At 40.7% G+C, this 25,570-nt stretch overlaps 1 protein-coding gene across 2 annotated transcripts; it reads right to left on the minus strand.

Annotated features, from left to right (window-relative positions):
* Window positions 1-507: 507 nt before the first annotated feature.
* On the minus strand, window positions 508-25,550 carry LOC135558648 (WD repeat-containing protein 37). 2 transcript variants are annotated; one of them, XM_064992623.1, is made up of 15 exons: window positions 25,389-25,550; window positions 24,377-24,549; window positions 21,425-21,521; window positions 21,177-21,272; window positions 20,927-20,991; window positions 16,219-16,354; window positions 15,459-15,530; window positions 12,744-12,788; window positions 12,549-12,625; window positions 12,219-12,453; window positions 11,745-11,886; window positions 10,305-10,439; window positions 9,966-10,080; window positions 3,761-3,902; window positions 508-3,514 (listed from the first exon to the last, which is right to left on the minus strand). In XM_064992623.1, the coding sequence occupies exons 2-14, from the start codon at window positions 24,512-24,514 to the stop codon at window positions 3,771-3,773; spliced, it is 1,485 nt and encodes a 494-aa protein (XP_064848695.1). In that variant the 5' UTR covers window positions 24,515-24,549; window positions 25,389-25,550; the 3' UTR covers window positions 508-3,514; window positions 3,761-3,770. The 2 variants fall into 2 exon arrangements, with proteins under 2 accessions (XP_064848695.1, XP_064848693.1); XM_064992621.1 differs by having other exon boundaries at window positions 12,219-12,456.
* Window positions 25,551-25,570: the final 20 nt, after the last annotated feature.

A 25,570-nucleotide genomic window follows, 5' to 3' on the forward strand; every position in this document is an offset into this window, starting at 1 on the left:
TGCAGTTTCTGAGATTATAACAATATTAAAATAGTTTTTTTGCGGACACACAGTTTTGACAGTAATTTACTCTCGTTAGTATTTTCCCTCTGTTACAATTGCACACATACACCTATAAACACATTGCAAATTAAACGTTATAGTCATGTATTTCCTCTTTCCACAAGCAGTCGTATTGTTTGATATTTATTTCCACACAAAACAGACAACACCATCTCACAGACTAAAATGATTGAATGCTAACAGTAATGCAGAAGTACTTTCTATCTAGATCATTGAATGTGAAATGTAAAAGAGTAATTTATATTTTTATTAAAGTGAGTCAATTGGCAATTTTAGAATAATCTACTTGGTCTTTGTCTGTTTTCTGACAACTGGGTGATAAGACAATTAATTAAACAATTAATTTAACACTATCCTCATATCGCGGCACCAAAGTAATGGTCAGCCTTGCAAGACTCGAAGCAAGGCTGAACTACGACAAAGAAGAGGACACAATTCTGAGGGAATGAAACAGCACAACATTTTATTTGATTTCACAAGCTGCTGTTCCTTATGAATAGCCACCATGTTCGCGCACGCACACACACACAGCTAAACTGTTTCATGTTATGAGATGTGTACTGGTGGAGCTCCTCTTGTTAAAATGAACCTATTTTACCACATAAAATATCATTAGGTAGGTAACCACAGTTTTACTAAAGCTTTTACACTGTTGATTTCTACTGCTAAGTTTGTATGATGTAATGAGAGTATGCATCTCAAATGGCACCTTATTCCCTTTGTAACGCATTACATACGGAATAGGGTGCCATTTGGGAAACAAGCAAGCACTGTACTCCATTGAAATGAACACCAGGACCACATTTACATGACCAGCTGATAAAACCATGAGACTGAAATGTAAATAAATCCATGAAGAAAGTGATGATAAACATGGTCAACTAGCTATGCATGGTGGCTCAGGAGGTCAGGTAGTCTGAGTGGCAGTCTGTTTGTGCTACCATGCCAACTCCTTTTCATTCATTGTCATGCCAATGGACCAATGAAGTTGGCAAGCACACAAACAGAGCTGGCACCAGGCTAGACTTCACATTCACAGGCCATACTTCTTTGATATTTCAAACAAATTTGTTTCACTTAAATCACGGATTACAATCCTGGACAGCTACGGTCCAAGAGACATCTCTTATTATACCAACCCATGTAACAGATTACTTAATCAATGCCTCTAGTACTACATCATGTGGTATTAGTCATGCATAGAACTGCACAACCACATCTGCAGTAGCCTATTTTCAGTGCCAATCTGTTTGTGCCATCATGCCAACTCCTTGTCACTTACAGTAGTGTCATGTTTGGCTTGACAATGACCAATGGAGTTGGTAAGAGCACAAATGGATGTGGGACCAGGCTAGGAGTAACCTCTTAAGACATCCCTGATGTAAACGGTACATGAGAAAGACTACATGCAAACCACTATAGATTAAAACAATACTTCAGCCAATGAAACCAAAGAGATCCAACTGATTTTAACTGCACAGGATGAAGAACTAGTGGAAATGAAAAGATCACCTCAAAGTTAAAAGGATAATAAAATATGCAGCAGGAATACACCATTAAGCCAAATAGGCCCCTTTGAATAGAGATGATTACATTTAATTTTCTCCAGATGTTAAATTTATTGTGGAAGGAAAGTTACGCTCACTTAGAACCGTGGGCCTACACCTGGAACCACTTTATTTCGTCACAATAACGATTCCATAATGGAATAAAAGATGTTCAACGTGACTTCTTGTATAAATATCAATAGTTAATATGTTGTTACAAGTTAGCAAAACACAAAGCATATCTAAGTCTCTAAAGAAGCATTTACGATTGCAATAAAGCTGGCTTGCCTCATGAGATACAGATGCATCATTTTGTATCATTTGTCTGCGTAAGAGCAGGAATGTAACCAAGTCAACTGTGCTGCCTGCCAAGTGACTCTCACAGACAATTACACTCAAAATGTTTTCAAGTCAAACATTGATTCTCTTTCTCTAAAAAACAGACACAGCTACTTTATGACATCACACTTACCTCAAACACATAATAATCTCTTCTTCTTTTAGTTTTCTATGCAGAAATTAACGTCATGATCACTGAGCACACCAAGCATATTACAGCTATTGCATTAGAACGCTCTTAGAGATCCCACTTACTTACTGAAGGAAGTACCACGTGGTAACAAGTTACTGACCTATATATCCCTGTAAGAGGTTCAATACTGACTAATTCTAAGAAACACTTCACATATTATTGGTTGTAAACTCTACAGCAATTTCATGACGTCTTACTTTCTAAGACTCATTTATGATTATTACACACAAATGAAGTGCCTATTAAAATGGTGATGACGATCAACCTCAACCTGAATGAAGTGCCTATTAAAATGGTGAAGACGATCAACCTCAACCTGAATGAAGTGCCTATTAAAATGGAGATGACGATCAACCTCAACCTGAATGAAGTGCCTATTAAAATGGTGATGACGATCAACCTCAACCTGAATGAAGTGCCTATTAAAATGGTGAAGACGATCAACCTCAACCTGAATGAAGTGCCTATTAAAATGGTGAATACGATCAACCTCAACCTCAAAACATGGGGTGTTTACACAATTTAATCCACTGGTACAACATACTGTCTAGGACTCAAGAGTAGGATTCTGTCAAGTCTGTACAAAAGCTGCAATGGTATTTAGGCTAAAACAGTTTAACAACAAATAAAATTGTAACAGCTATTGGTTCTAAAAGGTGGATGACAGAGCCACTTGAACACTGTACTGTAGCAGCTCTGCATGTTCCTTATTCAGTGCTCAGTTGATCACCAATAGATGGTCAAAGTATGGCTCTGCTGAAATGGCACAGAGATATGCAGTAAACCTTGACAAAGTATGGCTCTGCCGAAATGGCACAGAGATATGCAGTAGCTTGGCTAGCTGTACTTCTGAGCGGTTAAGGTGGGTTCGAAAGCAGATGTGTGGCATTTCAGTACTAACACAAGTCTCCATGAAATGCTGCTCATTATCAACGAGGCTACACCATCAAAAAGGTGCTTGACCTATTCTGAACTGAAAATTAGGGTGACTACAAAATCCCCCCGTACCTTCTTTATGTCAGTGCTATTTATCTTCAGAAGGAAAGTCATGAATAAACTGATCAAAACAAGCCCAACAACAAAGCAGAGAGTAGTCCTTTACATTTTCTGTACATACAAGGGCAAGTTTGAAAACCACCACACACCATCACACATGTATGTAGTACGGTATGTATATTCAAACTATGCAGACCAGACTGTGACCACATTTGGAGTGTGAGAAGAACATGAATACTTGACACAGAGAGAGAGTGGTCCTCGATCGATCTTCTCCCCTCCCTGCCTGAGGGTGGTGGCATCTGACTGAACTGACCAGGGATCAGCTCTTAACATGGGGTTCAGTGAGCAGATGGGCCAGGCGGATGGCTCAGGGCTGACACACAAGAAAACAATCGGATGACATTTACATTTTGTAAATCACATCCCCCTTTCAGATATGTATAGAAAAGATAAGTAATGTCAAAAATATATACAGTTGCAAACACAGAGGCAGTTTCGTGGGCACAGATTAAGCCTAGTCCTGAAGTATAAAGCACCTTCTATGGAAATTCCCTATTGAGTCTAGGACTAGGCGTACCAACAAAAAAACATAAGATAGTGAGTGAGGGGGAAAACAAACCTGTCTGGGCTCATTTCTCCTGCAGCAGAGCTGGGATGTTGATGTTCCATCCGATGGCCTGCCTGTCGAAGCCACAGCTGAAAAGGTTACAGGAGGAGTTGTCCTCACACCAGGCTGAGCAGCACACCATGCGCCGGTGGCCCTGTGAAGCAACAGCCACATTAGTACACTAAAGGGTATACTACAAAGCAGGATCAATGAGTTAGCCAGTTACCTTTGATAAACAACCAGAAATAAATGTCGATTTTCTGGTTCATTAAGCTAAACGTACATTACCAGTCAAAAGTTTGGACACCTACTCATTCATGCGTCTTTCTTTATTTTTACTATTTTCTACATTGTAGAATAATAGCAAGACATCAAAACTATGAAATAACACATATGGAATCATGTAGTAACTAAAAAAAGTGTTAAACAAAACAAAATATGTTTAAGAGTCTTCAAAGTAGCCACACATTGCCTTGACAGCTTTGCACACACTTGGTGTTCTGTCAACCAGCATCACCTGGAATGCTTTCCCAACAGTTTTGAAGGAGTTCCCACATATGTTGAGCACCTGTTGGCTGCTTTTCCTTGACTCTGTGGTCCAACTCATCCCAAACCATCTCAATTGGGTTGAGGTCGGATGATTGTGGAGGCCAGGTCATCTGATACAGCACTCCATCACTCTCCTTCTTAGCCAAATAACCCTTACACAGCCTGGAGGTGTGTTGGGTCATTATCCTGTTGAAAAAACAAATGATAGTCCCACTAAGCGCAAACCAGATGGGATGGCGTATCGCTGCAGAATGCTGTGGTAGCCATGCTGGTTAAGTGTGCTTTTTTAAATAGATTTTTTATTTCACCTTTAGTTAACCAGGTATGCTCGTTGAGACAAGTTCTCATTTACAACTGCGACCCGGCCAAGATAAAGCAAAGCAGTGCGACACAAACAACAAAGAGTTACAAATGAAATAAATAAGCGTACAGTCAATAACACAATAGAAAAAAGAAAGTCTATATACAGTGTGTGCAAATGGCGTGAGGTGGTAAGGCAATAAATAGGCCATAGTAGCAAGTAATAACAATTTAGCAAATTAACACTGGAGTGATAGATGTGTAGATGATGAAATGCAAGTAGAAATACTGGTGTGCAAAAGAGCAGAAAAGTAAATAAATACAATATGGGGATGAGCTAGGTAGATTAGATGGGCTATTTACAAATGGACTATGTACAGCTGCAGCGATCGGTTAGCTGCTCAGATAGCTGATTTTTAAAGTTAGTAAGGGAAATATAAATCTCCAGCGATTTTTGCAATTCCTTCCAGTTATTGGCAGCAGAGAACTGGAAGAAAAGGCGGCCACATAGGTGTTGGGGATGACCAGTGAGATATACCTGCTGGAGCGCGTGCTATGGGTGGGTGTTATGTGCTCTGGGTGGGTGAGCTGAGATAAGGCAGAGCTTTACCTAGCAAAGACTTATAGATGACCTGGAGCCAGTGGGTCTGGCGACGAATATCTAGCGAGGGCCAGCCGACAAGAGCATACAGGTCGCAGTGGTGGGTGGTATATGGGGTTTTGGTGACAAAACGGATGGCACTGTGATAGACTGCATCCAATTTGCTGAGCAGAGTGTTGGAGGCTATTTTGTAAATGACATCACCGAAGTCGAGGATCGGTAGGATAGTCAGTTTGTTTTACTAGGGTATGTTTGGCGTGAGTGAAGGAGGATTTGTTGCGAAATAGAAAGCCGATTCTAGATTTAATTTTGGATTGGAGGTGTTAAATATGAGTCTGGAAGGAGAGTTTACAGTCTAGCCAGACACCTAGGTATTTCTAGTTGTCCACATATTCTAAGTCAGAACCGTCCAGAGTAGTGATGCTAGTCGGGCGGGAAGGCACAGGCAGTGAACGGTTGAAAAGCATGCATTTAGTTTTACTAGCATTTAAGGAGGCCACAGAAGGAGTGTTGTATGGCATTGAAGCTCGCCTGGAGGTTCGTTAACACAGTGTCAAAAGAAGGGCCAGATGTATACAGAATGGTGTCGTCTGTGTAGAGGTGGATCAGGTGGATCAGGGAATCACCCGCAGCAAGAGTGACATCATTGATATGTACAGAGAAAAGAGTCAGCCTGAGAATTGAACCCTGTGGTACCCCCATAGAGACTGCCAGAGGTCCGGACAACAGGCCCTCCGATTTGACACACTGAAATCTATCTGAGAAGTAGTTGGTGAACAAGGCGAGGCAGTCATTTGAGAAACCAAGGCTGTTGAGTCTGCGGATAAAAAAACGGTGATTGACAGAGTCAAAATCCTTGGCCAGGTCGATGAAGATGGCTGCATAGTACAATCTTTTATCGATGGCGGTTATGATATCATTTTGTACCTTGAGCGTGGCTGAGGTGCACCCGTGACCAGCTCGGAAACTGGATTGCACAGCGGAGAAGGTACAGTGGGGTATGAAATGGTCAGTGATCTGTTTATTAACTTGGCTTTCGAAGACTTTAGAAAGGCAGGGCAGGATAGATATAGGTCTATAACAGTTTAGGTCAAGAGTGTCACCCCCTTTGAAGAGGTAGCGTTCCAATATTTAGGGATCTTGGACGATACGAAAGAGAGGTTGAACAGACTGGTAATAGGGGTTGCAACATTGGCGGTGGATAATTTTAGAAAGAGAGGGTCCAGATTGTCTAGCCTAGCTGATTTGTATGGGTCCAGGTTTTGTAGATCTTTCAGAACATCTGCTATTTGGATTTGGGTGAAGGAGAAGCTGGGGAGGCTTGGGCAAGTAGCTGCGGTGGGTTCGGAGTTGTTGGCCGGGTTGGGGTAGCCAGATGGAAAGCATGGCCAGCCGTAGAGAAATGCTTTTCGAAATTCTTGATTATCGTGGATTTATCGGTGGTGACAGTGTTACCTAGTCTCAGTGCAGTGGGCAGCTGGGAGGAGGTGCTCTTGTTTTCCATGAACTTTACAGTGTCCCAAAACGTTTTGGAGTTTAAGCTACAGGAGGCAAATTTCTGTTTGAAAAAGCGAGCCATTGCTCTCCTGACTGACAGCGTGTATTGGTTCCTGACTTCCCTGAACAGATTCATATCACTGGGAATATTCAATGCTATTGCAGTCCACCACAGGATGTTTTTGTGCTGGTCGAGGGCAGTCAGGTCTGGAGTGAACCAAGAGCTATATCTGTTCTTAGTTCTACATTTTTTGAAAAGGACATGCTTATTTAAGATGGTGAGGAAATTACTTTTAAAGATGACCAGGCATCCTTGACTGTCAGGATGAGGTCAATATCCTTCCAGGATAATCCAGGGCCAGGTTGATTAGAAAGGCCTGCTCGCAGAAGTGTTTTAGGGAGCGTTTGACATTGATGAGAAGTGGTCGTTTGACCGCGGACCCATAGCGGATGCAGGCAATGAGGCAGTGATCGCTGAGATCCTGATTGAAAACAGCAGAGGTGTATTTGGAGGGCAAGTTGGTCAGGATAATATCTATGAGGGTACCCATGTTAACATATTTAGGGTTGTACCTGGTGGGTTCCTTGATAATTTGTGTGAGATTGAGGGCATCTATCTTAGATTACAGGACTGTCGGGGTGTTAAGCATATCCCAGTTTAGGTCACCTAAAAGAACGAACTCTGAAGATAGATGAGGGGCAATCAATTCACATATGGTGTCCAGGGCACAGCTGGGAGCTGAGGGGGGTCTATAACAGGTGGCAACAGTGAGAGACTTATTTCTGGAGAGATTAATTTTTTTAATTAGTAGCTTGAACTGTTTGGGCATAGACCTGGAAAGTATGACAGAACTTTACAAGCTATCTCTGCAGCAGATTGCAACTGCCTTCCTAAGCCAGGATTCAGAAACGGCAAGGACATCAGGGTTGGCGGAGTGTGCTATAGCACAGTGAGTAAAACAAACCTAGGGAGGAGGCTTCTGATAACATGCATGAAACCAAGGCTTTTTTGGTTATAGAAGTCAACAAATGAGAGTGCCTGGGGACACGCAGGGCCTGGGTTAACCTCCATATCACCCGAGGAACAGAGGAGGAGTAGGATGAGGGTACGGCTAAAGGCTATCAAAACTGGTCGTCGAGTGCGTTGGGGACAGAGAATAAAAGGAGCAGATTTCTGGACGTGGTAGAATAGATTCAGGGCATAATGTACAGACAGGGGTATGGTGGGGTGCAGGTACAGTGGAGGAAAACCCAGGCATTTTGTGACGATAAGAGAGGTTGCATCTCTGGACGTACTAGTTATACTGGATGAGGTCACCGCATGTGTGGGAGGTGAGACAAAGGAGGTATCTGAGGCATGTTGAGTGGGACTAGGGGCTCCGCAGTAAACAAAAAAAACAATGATAACTATCCTAAACAACAATATACATACAAGGCATATTGACATTTGAGAGAGACATAAAGCGAGGCATAAAGCAATCACAGGTGTTGATTGGGAGAGCTAGCTAAGACAACGGGTAAGACAACAGCAGCTAATCAGCTAAGACAATAACAACAGGTAAAATGACGATGAATGGGCAAGAGAGACACATACACATAGGGCCTGAGTTCGAGGCTGCGGCCGACAGATAAACAAAAATTAATTCTAAATAAATCACAGACAGTGTCACCAACAAAGCGCCACCACACCAAAACACCTCCACCCATGCTTCACGATGGGAACCACACATGTGGAGATCATCTGTTCACCTCAAATTTGGACTGAGACCAAAAGGACAGATTTTCCACCAGTCTAATCTCCATTGCTCATGTTTCTTGGTCCAAGCAAGTGTCTTCTTCTTATTGGTGTTCTTTAGTAGGAGTTTCTTTGCAGCAATTCAACCATGAAGGCCTGATTCACACAGTCTCCTCTGAACAGTTGATGTTGAGAAGTGTCTGTTACTTGAACTCTGAAGCATTTATTTGGGCTGCAATTTCTGAGGCTGGTAACTCTAATGAACTTATCCTCTGCATCAGAGGTAACTCTGGGTCTTCCTTTCCTGTGGTGGTCCTCATGAGAGCCGGTTTCATCATAGCACTTAACGGTTTTTGCGACTGTGCAAAAGTTCTTTACATTTTCCAGATTGACTAACCTTCATGTCTTAAAGTAATGATGGACTGTCATTTATCTTTGCTTATTAGAGCTGTTCTTGCCATAATATGGACTTGGTCTTTTACCAAATAGGTAAATATATCTTCTGTATACCAACCCTACCTTGTCACAACACAACTGATTGGCTCAAATGCATTAAGGAGGAAAGAAATTCCACAAATTAACAAGGCACACCTGTTAATAGAAATCCATTCCAGGTGACAACCTCATGAAGCTGTTTGAGAGAATGCCAAGAGTGTGCAAAGCTGTCATCAAGACAAAGGGTGGCTACTTTGAAGAATCTCAAATATAAAATGTTTGATTTGTTTAACACTTTTTTGGTTACTACATGATTCCATGTGTTATTTCAAAGTTTTGATTTTTTCACAAAATTCTACAATGTTGAAAATAGTAAAAAATAAAGAAAATCCCTGGAATGAGTAGGTGTGTCAAAGCTTTTGACTGGTACTGTATAAACACACAGTGTACAAAACATTAGGAACAACCCCGAAATATTGAGTTGCACACCCCTTTTTTGGGGAGCTCCTCAGCCTCAATTCGTTGGGGCATGGACTCTACAAGGTATCGAAAGAGTTCAACAGGGATGCTGGCCCATGCAAACTCCAATTCTTCCCACAGTTGTGTCACGTTGGCTGGATGTCCTTTGGGTGGTGGACCATTCTTGATAAACATGGGAAACTGTTGAGTGTAAAACCCAGCAGCGTTGCAGTTCGTGACACACTCAAACCAGTGTACCTGGCACTTACTACCATACTCCGCTCAAAAGCAGTTAAATATTTTGTCTTGCCCATTCACCCTCAATAAAGTTAGCTGGCTAACTACTTGATCCTACTTTGTAGTATATGCCTCAGGGTCTTATTCACCAGGAAGTAAACTGGTCGAAACATGGAGGGACCTTTCTGAATTTGTCCAATAAAATCTGCTTGTTTTTTTTTGTCAACATTCTGGTTACGGTGCAAAAGATTTTGCTACGTTGTAAACTAATGAATATGATCCTGACTTATTATGTGCTATGATATAAATATCCAGCCCAATCTATACATCAGTAAAACCACTACAGATGCAGATTACACTGGAAATGTATGTATTTGCTGCCTCTGTGTGTTGGTGCTGGTTACCTGTCTGTTGCTGTGTGGGAGTCGAGCCAGCCGCACTCCTGACATGTCAAACAGCCGAACTTGTCGATTGTCATGAGGAAGAGCAATGATTCTTTGACTCACCGACACGCTTATCCTGTAAGAAGTAGTTCAAACTACAGTAAAAGGTTCGGCTTCAAAACACGCATTTTTATTGAACCATCTAAAAACAAAATTCCCAGTAACATATTTAGATTAGCTGGCTCACCGACATGCTCATCCTGAAAGGGGTTAAAAAATATAATATCAATTCAATACCAGTCTTTACAGGTTCAAACCAATACTTGCCTACTATCTCAATTTGAAAGTCCTCGCTCTCACCTATTGACTGCAGAGTCTGTGCGGATTGTTGCTATGGGTGACCTCATGTTCTTGAGGTCCCAGACCTTGACGGTGCGATCGTCACTCCCAGACACCACATTGTCCCCCACAGTGAACACTGCTGATGTCACCGTGCTGGAGACGCATGACATGGCGGAAGACAATCATTCAAAACAGTTATTCACATGCTTTCCTTGCTCTTTGGGGCTTAGGCCAGATTACTGGAAAGCACTTAGTGAGAACTGTTGACGTTAAAAGTGCTTTATGAAATGAATGAGATTGAAGTTGACTGAATCAACCAGACACTGATGTTGTCCTAGTGAAGGAACCCTGACAACTAATATCCTAGGAAATGTTGACACTTAATAGTATTACAGTTTGCTAGGGTTGCAAAGGGAGGGTATATTAGCAGAAACTTTCTAAGTTTACCAATAAACTAACAGAATATTGGTAACTTTCAAGGACTTTATGTCATTTACAACAAGACATCTAGTGGCCCTTTTGGGTAATTCAGATTATCACAGGTGTCTAATTATATCTGACACTTTGTGTGGCCTTATCACATTTAAATATATGAAATAATTAAATAAAATGATTTAAAAAAATAGAATGACAAAGCTGTAAAACATTATCCTAAATATAAACCAACTTATTGAATATCATTGGTGTTTAATATTTTTTTATTTAACTAGGCAAGGGTTCTTTATAGGCAAAGGTTTCAGCATGAAATATCTTTCTTTTTGATTTATTTTACTATGTCGGTATGTATTTGTTGTCAATGTTTTGGCGCCAAACTGGAGGCAGTTGCGAAGAAAAGTCAATAGTTGGAAGAGTTGCAGTTAATTGAAAAATAATGCCATTGTTGATGAGATGCTTTTTTCATTAATTAGGCCATTTCCTCTTGAACCATATGGTCACAATCTTCTAGAAACTCATTAACAATATGGATACAGGTTACTAAAGTTAGCATAGATTGCCATCTATTATCTGTTAATTACCCAAATTACAGAAGAATCTGGTAACTTTGGTACATTTCCAGTAGCTTTGCAACCAAAGATACAGTAGATTTGCAGTATGAGAGGAATACCTAGATATTTACTACAACACACGGATGCTGTCTTGGTAGGAATATTTGAGGCCTGAAGGTCACCAGCTACTTCATCCACTTGACTGACTCATTTATCACAGTAGCATTTGTTCTGGATACTAATGGCTGATTAGCTGTGCCCTCATCCGCTACTGTTGGCAGACCAAATCAACCCCCTGTAATCTAAACAGACACATTGATAATGACTGCAAATTAATGTCTAATTAATGTCATTCATATGGGTGGCGAGATGCTTTTTGCATGAATTTTGTAGGGGTGCTAGTGACAGACTGAAAGAGTGGATGAGGGGTCTCAGAGGTCCCACAGGAATGTGGTGTGTGTGTGCAACTCACTCGGTGTGTCCCTGGAACACGTTGACAGAGTGGATGGAGGGGTCTCTGAAGTCCCACAGACGGAAGGTGGTGTCTCTGGACGAGGTGACCACCAGACGCTGGGTGGGGTGGGTGCAGCAATGGGTCAGCTCCTGGTCGTGGCCTGCGCCCGCACACACACAGAGGTGAGGTAGAGACATACGGCAGAGCAAAAAACTGTTGTAGAGTCCTCTTAAGGGAACATTGATTATGATTGAAAAGTGATCAGAGGCTCAATGGCAGACATACAATGCCAGAAAACAACCTACATCCATTGATTACTCTACAGACACTTACAACACACATTAAGGGGTGGTTTCCCATAGACATGTTAACCCTATTCCTGGACTAAAGAGCATTTTCAATAGATATTCTCCATTGCACTTGCTTTTTAGTCCAGAACTAGGCTTAATCTGTGTCCCAGAAACCGTCCCTAAGAGAACGGCTGGTTCGTACCAGTGAGTGAGTGGACGAGCTCAGAAGTCTCCACATCATAAAGGTTGGCAGCCCGGTCCCAGGAGGCGGTAACCACCTGCTTGCCCCCCACCAGCCAGTCTGCAGCGATGACAACCCCCTGGTGGCTCCTGAGGGTAGTGGAAGCCATGCGGATGGAGGGACACTCGTTAGGGCCCTCACCGTCCCCCTCAGCCTCGTCCTTATCTGAGAAGTCTATGTCGTCGTCACAGGGCGTCTGCTGTGGAATCGGAGACGGACAGAGATCAGCATTTAGAACTAGACATCTGTAGATGCAGTGGGTTATAAGATACATGGTTTTGAGTTGCTTACACTGATGTCGGCTACAGGCTGTGGGGTGGGCAGCTGCACCATGTACCTCCAGATATGGGCTGTCTGGTCACCAGATGCTGTGGACAGAGCAGAAAGAGGCCTCAAACACCTCCAAACCAATAGACATCTGAACATACAATGGACTAAAATGTTTTTTCGGACAATTTTGGACTTTGAGCATAATGTAAGAGCCACCTGTAAGAGCCATCTGTTCCGTGGGATGGAACTTGATAGAGTTAACTGGAAAGAGAAAACATAGGAGGTATTTGTTCATATATATATTAATGAATAGCCTCCACAATAAAACTTTGGGCCCATCCCAAATCGCACCCTATTCTGTATTTGTATTTATTAGGGATCCCCAAGGCAGCAGCTACTCTTCCTGGGGTCCAAACACACCAAAGCAACCACAATACATATACAACAACAGATAAAACAGTGAACTATGTTTGTACTGAATGAGCTAAAGATAAAACAGTACACCATATAACATTCCTACACCACCACATGTCCACAACACAAAATGTTCAATACCACCATAGAACAATATCACAATATGTGCATATGCATGTGTCTGTACCTTCGTATGTCTCTTCACAGTCCCTGTTGTCCCATAAGGTGTATTTTTACCTGTTTTTAAAATCTGATTCTACTGCTTGCATCAGTTACCTGATGTGGAATAGAGTTCCATGTAGTCATGGCTCTATGTGGAACTTTGCACCTCCCATAGTCTGTTCTGGACTTCTGGTGGCATGTCTTGTGGGGTATGCATGAGTGTCTGAGCTGTGTGCTAGTAGTTTAAAACAGACAGCTCTGCGCATTCCGCTTGTCAACACCTCTTACAAAAACAAGTAATGATGAAGTCAATCTCTCTTCCACTTTGAGCCATGAGAGATTGACATGCATGTCATTAATGTTAGCTCTGCGTGAACTTTTAAGGGCCAGCCGTGCTGCCCTGTTCTGAGCCAACTGCAATTTTCCCAAGTCCCTCTTTGTGGCACCTGACCACACGACTGAACACTACTCTAGGTGCGACAAAACTAAGGCCTGTAGGACCTGCCTTGTTGATAGTGTTGTTGAGAGGCAGAACAGTGTTTTATTATGGCTAGATTTCTCCCCATCTTAGCTACTGTTGTATCAATATGTTTTGACCATGACAGTTTACAATCCAGGGTTACTCCAAGCAGTTTAGTCACCTCAACTTGCTCAATTTCCACATTATTCATTACGAGACAGTTGAGGTTTAGGGTTTAGTGAATGATTTGTCCCAAATACAAAGCTTTTAGTTTTTGAAATATTTAGGACAAGCTTATTCCTTGCTACCATTCCAAGTGTTGCAGTCACTTGGTTAAGGGCACTGTTGAAGTAGTGCACTTGCAAGTAAGCATTTCACAGTAAGGTCTACACTTGTATTCGGCACATGTGACAAATAAAGTTTGATTTTATTTGAGTCATCATCATCACACACTGTCCTTACTCAAAGCCAGTGGCATGTTGTTAGTAAAGATTTTAAAAAGCAAGGGGCCTAAACAGCTACCCTGAGGAATTCCTGATTCTACATGGATTATGTTTGAGAACCCTCTGTGTTCTGTTAGAAAAGTAACTCTTTATCAACATCAACAGCAGGGGGTGTAAAGTCATAACACATACGTGTTTCCAGCAGCAGACTATGATCAATAATGTCAAAAGCTGACTAACCAAAGTCTAACAAGACAGCCCCCACAATCATTTTATCATCAATTTCTCCCAGTCAATCATCAGTCATATGTGTAAGTGCTGTGCTTGATGAGTGTCCTTCCCTTTAAGTGTGGTGAAAGTCTGTTGTCAATTTGTTTACTGTGAAATAGCATTGTATCTGGTCAAACACCATTTTTTACAGAAGTTTACTAAGGGTTGGTAAATGGCTGATTGGTCGGCTATTTGAGCCAGTAAAGGGGGCTTTACTATTCTTGGGTAGCGGAATGACTTTTGATTCCCTCCAGGCCTGAATGCACACACTTTTTAGTAGGCTTAAATTGAAGATGTGGCAAATAGGAGTGGCAATGTCGTCTGCTATTATCCTCAGTAAATGTACATCCAGATTGTCAGACCCGGGTGGCTTGTCATTGTTGATAGACAACAAAAAGATTCACCTCTTCCACACTGACTTTCAAAATTCCAAAGTACAATTCTTGTCTTTCATAATTTGGTCAGATATACTTGGATGTGTAGTGTCAGCGTTTGCTGCCGGCATATAATCCGTAAATTTGCTTTTCTTGCCAATTAAAAATTAATTAAAGTAGTTGGCAATATCATTGGGTTTTGTTATGAATTAACCATCTGACTCAATGAATGATGGAGCCGAGTTGGCTTCCCCCCCCCAAGAATTCATTTAAGGTGCTCCAAAGCTTTTTTACTATCATTCATCTTTGTTTCATAGTATAGTTATTTTTTCTTCTTATTTCGTTTAGTCACATGATTTCTTAATTTGTGGTACACTACTTTTTACCAGGGCCCCATAGTGCTCTGGTCAAAAGTATTTCACTATATAGGGAATTGGGTGCCATTTGGGATTCTAAATAGGGTGCCATTTCAAATCAAATTTTATTTGTCACATACACATGGTTAGCAGATGTTAATGCGATTGTAGTGAAATGCTTGTGCTTCTAGTTCCGACCATGCAGTAATATCTAACAAGTAACCTAACAATTTAACAACAACTACCTTATACACAAGGAATGAATCCTGGGGTAAAAATGTAAGAAATAACACATAAATAGATAAAATACTGCATAGTTTCCAAGGAACTTGAAGCGGCCATCTCTGTCGGCACCGGACATAAACATTTGGGACGGTCTCGATGAATCATTTAGACCAGTCGCTTTCTTCATGACTCCACATAGCATGGATGAAATAAAAACAGTATTTTACCTGATCCTGCATGACCCACATACTTCAGGAGGCACTTCCCAGTCTCGATGCTCCATAGCATGGCACTGTGATCTGTGGACAGACACGTGGTATACACACACAGTTGCTTAGAACAGTAGGCCACGCTCGCTTCATACTGTAATCCTTTGAGAGTCTCAAATGGCACCCTATTTCCAATATAAAGCACAACTTTTGACCAGTAGCACTATGGGCCATGGTCAAAAGCACTAAATAGGGAATAGGGAGCCATTTGGGATACAGATCATGATTAATTCAGCTCGCACTACCATCATACTGTAACCATTGCCAAATTACATTTGCCCACTCTTAGCGTATTAAAAGCACAATAAGCTCTCCGGTCTGAAGGCAATCATTACTAGACCTTATGATCGCTTTATCACAACCTTAACACAGACATGTTGACAGTTAAATGGATTGAATATTAAACCAAAGTCTGCAGTGAATTTTAAAGCCCTGTTAGGCTGTGACTCACTAACATGATTGTTAGTCTTGGGCCAGGAGGACAATATGGCCAGCTGCCAAGACATTGGGAAGCACTGTAGCTAGCTAGGCTTGCAAAATTCTAGCTTGCAAAAACTTGACAGATTATCCAGAAATACTGGTGGGAGGTTTATGTTTCTCCTACTTATTTCCTCCTGATTCCAGGAACCTTACATCTGGGATTTCTATAAAACCAGGGAATTTACTGGAATTTTGTAACTCTACCACAATGGCATTGGGATGAACTGTAGCGATCTACCTGCCGAAGCTGTGCCCAGCACCACGGGCTGTGTCCTGGTGACACTCAGGTCCCATATGCCATCCCTGTGACCTACATATTCCTTGACCAGCTGGCACACGGCTCTGGACGTGGTGGCTTTAAAACTGGAAACGATCTGAAGGGCAGCAGACAGGAGATGGTGTTAACACACAGGTGAATGAAGAGGAGGAAGCATAAATGGAAGCAGGGTGGGACAGCAGCACTGGGTGGGTGGGGGTCACAGGGTCATTAGGGTTCCAAACAGTTAGCATGATACCTCTGCGATGGCTAAGAAGCTTAGGTTGTTTTAGGCTATGTCCAAAATGGCACCATATTCCCTATATAGCGCATTTCTTTAGGGCTCTGATCAAAAATAGTGCACAATATTAGCGAATAAGGGTGCCAGTTGGGACACAATGATCATTATTTATTTATTCACATCACCTCAGTATAATGTTGGGGACACAATCAATATGCAGCATTAATCAAAACTCCTTTTAAATGCAAAGCTGTGAAAGAAATAAGAGGGGATAAAGAACATATTAAGCAATATAAGGTTAAATAAAACAAAAAGACTTCAAATAACAATAGCGAAATGATTATCATCAGTCAGTATCCATGTTTACATCTAAAATGGAAATAAAACAAGTTGGACTTCAGAGTGGCAGGTGTTTGAAACAAACCACTAAATAAGTTCCCACTGTAAAAGCAAGAGGGCATAAAGTAGCAGGTCAGTTATCTCACAAAAATAATTCAACAACATACATAAACAGGGCTGCAAAACTCTAGTAACTTTCCAAAAATTTCCAGGTGTCCCAGAAATCCCAGTTGAAAGATTTCCAGAATCAACAGGGAATAAACAAGAAATCCAAAATACTCAAAACAGATTTATGGAAAACCAGAATATTGCAACCATATACGAAAAACATAAAATCATCCTTGAGAAAACTATGGAAAATAAAGTGTAAATTCAACCCTATGTGAACTTATAGTAAACATATAGGCCTAGTAACAGCATAATGGCACGATAGAAGACCAAAATGTTACCCAAAACTTTGATTTGTTAAGTTGCAGGTAGTTTTCAGCCATTGGTAAACCAGGGGTTGTTTGTAAGCACAGAACAAGCCAGCAGCACAGCAGCCTATCCACACAGAGCAGCAGCAACTCTGTGTCTCAAGGCTGCACAGATAAAACATCTGCAGATACAGTAGCTGAGGGTCTCTCTTAAATAGCACCCTATTTCCTAAATAATGCACTACATTTGACCAGAGCCATTTGGGACGCCCCCTGAGACTTTGGTGCGAGATACATGCGATGGTCGTGAATGGAGGCCATAGGAAAGATAGCAGTTCAGTTTATACTCAAAGAGCTGTTAAGGATTACAGAACCAATTTCGACGTAACACTGGCGTAACATGCTATATTTATCCATAAGGCAACAGGCAATAGGTAGTGTGTTAGATTCTGCAAAACATTGTTAAATCAGTAGGTAGGAAACTGGCCAAATATCTATGGCTCCCTGACCCAGTTTATGGGCTATAGCCTATTCAGACAGTGAATAGTCTGCAATGAGCATATCAAATTGTTGCTTGTTTTACATCAGTAAATCATCAGCATTCCAAGAAAGGATTAGTGTTTGCTTGAGGCCTTCTAAGAGGCATTTCTGAAAATGACATATAGATCATAAATGTTTTAACATCGAATGCAATGAATGCACGGTTTAATAGCATACATTGAACAGAGCAAGCCGTCAGCCTAACTTATTATTTGTAATGTTTGAAAACAATAATAATAGCCATTTAGCAAACACTTTTATCCAAAGGGACTTACAGTTAAGCATGTATACATTTTACATATAGGTGGTCCCAGGAATCAAACCCACTATCCTGGTGTTGCAAGCTCCATGCTCTATCAACTGAGCTATAGAGGAATAGGCTAGTTCTTTCTGGTAATGAGATTGTGTGACTGACTGCAACTGAAAATCAACGGGCTGATGCTCAACAAGGTAATACCAAGCTGTTCCTAACAGACCATCACACTATTGCCATGACAGCTGCTACTTCAAAGAAGAGTCTAATTGCAGTAACTGTGGTAGGTTTTTTCTACTAAATGACTCAAATGTAAATGATAGAAATAGCACAATATCATCGGTCAATGCACTGACTGGGAAACAAAAAAAGGCCCACAAATGCCGTTTCACCGAAAACCATTAGTCATTAAAGGGATACTGCGAGATTCTGGCAATGCTACAGGAAGTCTACAGGTATGCTAGCGTATGCTACTGTATCTGTAGCCATTGCGCTAATGCTAGTTAGCACTGGCTCGCGAATCTACCTCAACTTACTTCATACTGCACGCAAAGACAAAATGCCAGAATCTCAGAGTATCCCTTTAAGACATGTCGTGGCAGAATCATAATTATTTAGGTAACATTTATAAATAAATGTTTTATTTCATGCTTATGTGAGATATGTAATTCGAATGTCTATTTTTGGATCATACTGTTGGCCGGTTGCAGTTATCTGTTCTCTGTCAGGGTTCAGTTACTTGGGCCGCAGAGAGGGGAGAGGTCAAGCTTGTCTACATATGTAAACATATCTTTTAAACCATTTTAAGGGATGATTGAGGGGGAACCAATTATCTCTTGGCTCCACAATGTCTGTGTGCCAGTCACTGTGTCGCTGTGATCTTGTCCAGGAGGGGTGTATTTGATATATGCCTGTTGATGAGGTTTTGTTTTATGGTACTGAGAGCGAGATAAGAACATAGTTTAGGAGACAAAGCTGAACGGTAATTTATAGCCAACTGTCTGGCTGTGTGTGTCTTTGCTATAAAGGATCTCAGTTGCAATGTGTTAGGACTCCCAGAGAATTAATTTATAGACACTGAATTGATCTGAGAGTCACAGGGTTGTGATGGAGCTCATATAATTAAAGATGGACTTTATGATAACTCTGACTTGTGTGTGGTTTGCTCTCATGATTTGGTAAATACAGGAAATTTCCACTATAGACATTGAAGCTCAAGACATTTCACAGAGATCTTGTCAAACTTTCGACCTAAGTGCTTGACAGCTTGGAAATCCAATTGAAATGCATTCTAGTGAATGCAGAAACAAACAAAAAACAAAATACGTAGCCTTAATTGCTTAGAAAGCTTTAGTTAGTGAGATATCAATTGGTGTCTTTAATAAGTCTCACTGAAATTAGTCTGGAAAACAACAAGTCATACATTTCAATCACCAAGTGTCTTGGAGATGGTGCATCACCCCCATGGCTGGGCTGCATAGCGGTGGGGGGACACGGGGGACATGAAAAACCTGTTACCTATGAGTCTCTACCCCACACGTACACAATGTTTCCCACAGTGAAGGTGAGAAGAGGTCCATCACCTACTTTGCCATGGAAAGAATGTGAGCGCTATGACACAGGTAAAAAAAAAAAAAAAATTAAAAATTTAATTTATTAAATGAATAAATTGACAATATCACCACATTCATATCGCCTGTTCAATGAAAACTTCACATACAGTACAAACCTAAAGCGATTGTATTTCAAATATATCCTTATATCTATTTCCTCAAAAATAAATAGAATTTTCATCTAAGATTGTGTTTCAATAGAACAGTGGGCTTTGTCCCCTCTAAGTCACCCCTTTGCCAAAATAATTATTGTAATAGAGAACAACTAAATTGTAAGTAGTGCTGAGCGATTAGTGTAAAAAGAATCACGTTTTTTGATTTTGATCATGGTTTTTTTAACATTAAATGCACTATGTATTATGTGGGTTGAATGCTGTAAAATAATAAAGTCTCATGATGGTAGTAACTGCCAATTACTGATTATCACCTAATAACCATAAATTATTTACATTACTTATCTTTAATAAAATGTTTAAGTTGTGGTGTATATTACATTTGATGACTTTATTAATTTCTTCCAAGTAATCATCGCTCTAGAGCTGCCTATACTGTCTGACAAAATCACTATTTTAGTAGTTCTTCAAAGTAAATAAGGCTTACTTTTATAACTGCTGAGTACCAACTAAGAATCACTTAAATAATGTATTAGGACATACCTCACAAAGCAACTGCACTCTATCCCTTAGGATCACACATTCTGTCCCTTCTCTCTCCACTTCTGCCCCACACTAACCTAACGTAGCAGGCGTAAAAGAAACACAGACCGGACAAGTGGGCATGCAATGGATTATGGGCATTGCAGTTAATTACCATATTTTCTGAGCTAAACTATGTAGAATATTGGCCTGTTGCAAACTACATTTCTCTACTTAATCGCAGTTTGGGCTTGATGTGATCTCTACAGAAACTGCACAATGCACGCATTGAGCTCACAGAAAAAAACTGAAAGAAATCGAATTAAAATAATTTCACCAACTTGAGTCAATTAGTTGTTTTAAAACCCCCAAAATAACCGACATTTCAGTTAAATCGCTCAGCACTAGTTGTAGGTACTCAACAATAGTAACCTTTTTCTTTTAAACATCAGGACTTGTAACCGAAAGGTTGCAAGTTCACATCCCCGAGCTGACAAGGTACAAATCTGTCATTCTGCCCCTGAACAGGCAGTTAACCCTCTGTTCCTAGGCCGTCATTGAAAATAAGAATTTGTTCTAAACTGACTTGCCTAGTTAAATAAAGGTAAAATAAAATAAAAATGCAAGTCAGAGAGAAAGATAAGGCATTTTACCTTGCTTGTAGATGCCTTATAAGTGGTCTTCAGTTTTTGTGAAAGTTGACTTGTGCTATGACTTGCTGTGAGTAAAGAGAGAGCACATTATGAGAACAGAATAAGAAGTCAGAAGTCTCTAATCAAAATATTGTGGCTCCCTACCTAATTTTCTTTATTTGGCATTAAGGCACATCACAGTATTAACATGTGTTGAACAGAAATAATGCTAAACTTTCTAACGTCAAAGGAAATTCTACTGTCTATAAACCTTTAGTTTTAAGTGCCCCCTTTGTCAAATCTCCCCCATCGATGGTTTGTCCTTCAGCTGTCAAACGATCATTCAGTGTTTCAATCTCTCTACGCACTGCAAATGAATAGAAATGGGATTATCAAACATATCAATCAACACATTTTCACATATGGTTAGTGGTGTACACAGAGTGACATCCATTCCAATGATGACCACACATAAAAAGCTATAGAAATGTTATGCACCAATTCGTGTGCTATACTTACACTCAATGTTTTCAATGTAGAGGTTTTCAAACTCCCTCTCAATCTGGCCAAACAGGTCCAGAAGATTGCTTCTCAAAGACAATGGCAATTTGGAATCCTGCAGATGCATAAATGGGGGAGAAATTGATAATATTCATATTTTTGGTAAAATAAGAAAGAAATAACAGAATAATTCACCCTTTGGTTTATAATGAGAGCAAGACTTCAAATTCAAAATGTGTGGGCCCCAGTGCTATAACAGCAAAATATTTAGCATAATATTCCTGCAAGACGACACTGAAAAGGTTATCATTTAATAGTGCTAAGGGGACTGTAACCCCTATTGGGTTACAGTCCCCAATAGGGGTTACAGTCCCCTTAGCACTATTAAATGATAACCTTTTCAGTGTATATAGATCTTCTTTTTTTTTATATATATATATATATTTTTTTTTTTTATAAAAATAAAAAATCTCTATATACTGAAAAGGTTATCATATAGACAAGCTTTTAAATGGATAGTAATTGGCTCAATGATTGGAAGTCTACGGGAACAGCTAGCATGTCATTGCGCTAATAGCAATGGAGGGATTTGCAATACTGAAAACAGATTTTCTGGATAGGAGCACAGAACATGTTGAATCAAGCTTGCTGTAGATTTAAAGGGATACTTCTGGATTTTTTCGCAGAGTCAGATGAACTTGCGGACACCATTTTTATGTCTCCGTGTCCAGTATGAAAAAAGTTAGAGGTAGTTTTGCGAACCATTGCTAACTAGCGTTAGCGTAGATACCAGTAGACTGTCATTACACTAGCGCAAACTGCACGCAGACCTAAAAATGATATATTGGAGTTCATCGGACTCCGAGGAAGTAGTTAAAGAGCCTTATTGCCAAAATCCCTTTAATAGAACTGAACGTTTTGGCAAGGGGAAAGGAACTGCATAGTATATGAATGAACCTAGGGAGAGAGAACACTACATTACACCTAAACTATTTAGTATGCTATTGAGAAGTATGCTATTATTATTTTACCCCTTTTTCTCCCCAATTTCGTGGTATCCAATTAGTAGTTACGGTCTTGTCTCATCGCTGCAACTCCCGTACGGACTCAGGACAGGTGAAGGTCGAGAGCCGTGCGTCCTCCGAAACACAACCCTGCCAAGCCGCACTGCTTCTTGACACAATGCCCACTTAACCCGGAAGCCAGCAGCACCAATGTGTCGGAAGAAACACTGTACACCTGGCGACCATGTTAGAGTGCACCGCGCATGGCCCGCCACAGGAGTCACTAGTGCGCGATGGGACAAGGACATCCCTGCCGGCCAAACACTCCCCTAAACCAGACGACGCTGGGCCAATTGTGCGCCACCCCATGGGTCTCCCGGTCGCGGCCGGCTGCGACAGAGCTTGGACTTGTACCCAGAATCTCTAGTGGCACAGCCTTAGACCACTGCGCCACTCGAGAGGCTGGTACTCTACATTCTGGCAGAGCTGCAGTGTTTCTGAACACCTAACTTACCTCAGGTTTCAAATGGTGACGCAGATTATCAGCAGAGTTAGACTAATCAAAGTAGCCAGAGTAAAAACAAAAGTTGGATTAAGTGGTTTGCCCCATGTCCCGAATAATTTAAGAGAAAGGTGAATTATTCCTCTGAAGTAACGCTACATGCTACCACAATAATATGCAGAAAAAAGCTGAAAACATACACTACTATGAAACAGGCATACTGAAAAAGGCAAGTGGCATTTTACAGTTGATCCCCATAGTTATCTGGGCATCCCCTTAATTATCACCTGGGCATGCCTTTAATGATCAGACATAGAATTTATCTTAATCTGTTTGTTCAGTGTTGGAGTGTAGAAAGTCTGAAGAAAATTAAGCAATAAAGCCCAAGGGAGTGTGGTATATGGCCAATATACCACGTCTAAGAGTGCCTGGATACAGCCCTTAGCCGTGGTATATTGGCCATATACCACAAACCCACGAGGTGCCTTTTTGCTATTATAAACTGGTTACCAACAAAATTAGAGCAGCAAAAATGTATGTTGTGTCATACCCATGGTATATACCACAGCTGTCAGCCAATCAGCATTCAGAGCTCGAACCAGCCAGTTTATATGAGCTAACATAGAACTAAGATAATTGAATAAACAATTCCACAAAAATACCTACATTAACTTACTACTTGGATTACAACTGTTAACTAAATCAATGTTAGGCTAATTTATATTTTATGATAGGGGAAAGTATATTTTGGCTGTTGTATCTCATGTAGTCTGATGTATCATTCAACTGAATATGTTCTGTTCTTATAACTGCATCCATACACTTTATATCATATAATTGACTTTGTGATGTCATATAATTGACTAAGTGATGTTGAAATAGATTAGCTTGAGTCCACTTGCATCACTTTTTTTTTTTACCTTTATTTTACTAGGCAAGTCAGTTAAGAACAAATTCTTATTTTCAATGATGGCCTAGGAATAGTGGGTTAACTGCCTGTTCAGGGGCAGAACGACAGATTTGTACCTTGTCAGCTCGGGGATTCGAACTTGCAACCTTTTGGTTATTAGTCCAACACTCTAACCACTAGGCTACCCTGCCGCCCACTTGGTCAGGGACAGAAGAGCACACATTGATTCTGATGGTTAAACAGCACAACAGCATTTCATGCTCTCTAAACTGATGGATCACAGTGTAAAGGGATTAGGCCTATTTTAGACTAGTGAACCTATTGGTTCAAACGACAGGGCCATTAGTGCAGCCAAGATAAGAACACAACTACCACAGACATGTGGATTGCCTCATTCTATTCTATACAATTTTGCAATCTGACAAGGATATCCTGGTTTGTGTTCAGATAGGAAAATCTTTCGTCATGTTGACAACATTTAGATGGATAAAAGCAAATGACAACTCTACTAATCTGTGTATTGTTCTCATGCCCCCCACCAGGCCAGTCCTCACCTGTCCCTCCAACATCTCCCTCTGTAAACCTGTGCGCTCCTGCTCTGTGCTGTTGGTCCGGCGGATGGACAGGCTGTGGGACTTGCGCTTCTGCTTGGCCTGGCGAGAAGCTGCACTGCTTCCACTTTCAACAGGCATTCCTACTCATTGACTCCCGACCTTCCTATGTGAAACTGTAAAGGAGGAAACAGAGTACATGGTTAAAATTATTAGCTATATTCGTTCGGAGCTATTCCAGAGGTCTTTACACAAGGCCCTATCCAAAAGATTGTGGTATATACTGTTGGCCAAAGATTGTGGTATATACTGTTGCCTTTGGAGGTGTTCAGGTACACATACCCCACATGCAAACAGTATTTCTCATATTCTCATTCATATCTTTACATCTCATATATTTAAAGAGGACATATTGAGGAGCATGTCTGACAGGTACTGGAGTCATAAAATAAATGGAATAGATAAAACGTTAGATTAACTTCATATCATGAATAATAATAACTATGTGATGTCCACATGTCAATATTGGAATCATGTTGCCCTTGAAGGGGTGTGTGAAGGACTGATGTCAGGCAAGAAAACGTTCAACGAATGTGACACAATACATACTAACAAACGTTACTGCAAGTTAACAATTACTGTTGAAGATTAACCTAAAACCAATCCCTGTCAAGCCACCCTGCCTGATTCCCTAATAAGAACGTAGTTAGTTAACCAGACTAGCTAGTTGTCAAACTACCTAGCTAGCTAGTTATGACGCGAAATAACTCATGCTACCCATCTGACAAATGTTAATTGATATTACTGAGGTGACAGAACGAAGACTGTCTACTATCTAGCTATTTTGAACAAAATGTACACCCAAAAGGACAACAAAAAAATATCTAAGGTGCGACCTAATACGACGCTAACTAGTTAACTGAATTGACGTATCGAGCTAGTTAGTGCGCTAGCGAACTCGCTTGCAGAGAACCGTGCACATACAATAAAATAAAAAGAATACATATATACTTACAATACTAGAAATCCAGATATTTGTTCTAAGTCGCTCTGAAATTTATTCTGCTATAACCCCATTTGCCATTATCTACGAGAAAAAAATATTGTTGACGTCTAGCTTCCCTTCTTTTGACAGTCTATGCAGCTACCCCACTGTCAAACAGATAGCAGCTAACTGACTGGCCGTTTCATCCGGGC

This window comes from Oncorhynchus masou, chromosome 17 (assembly GCF_036934945.1).
Source record: "Oncorhynchus masou masou isolate Uvic2021 chromosome 17, UVic_Omas_1.1, whole genome shotgun sequence".
Lineage (NCBI taxonomy): Eukaryota > Metazoa > Chordata > Actinopteri > Salmoniformes > Salmonidae > Oncorhynchus > Oncorhynchus masou.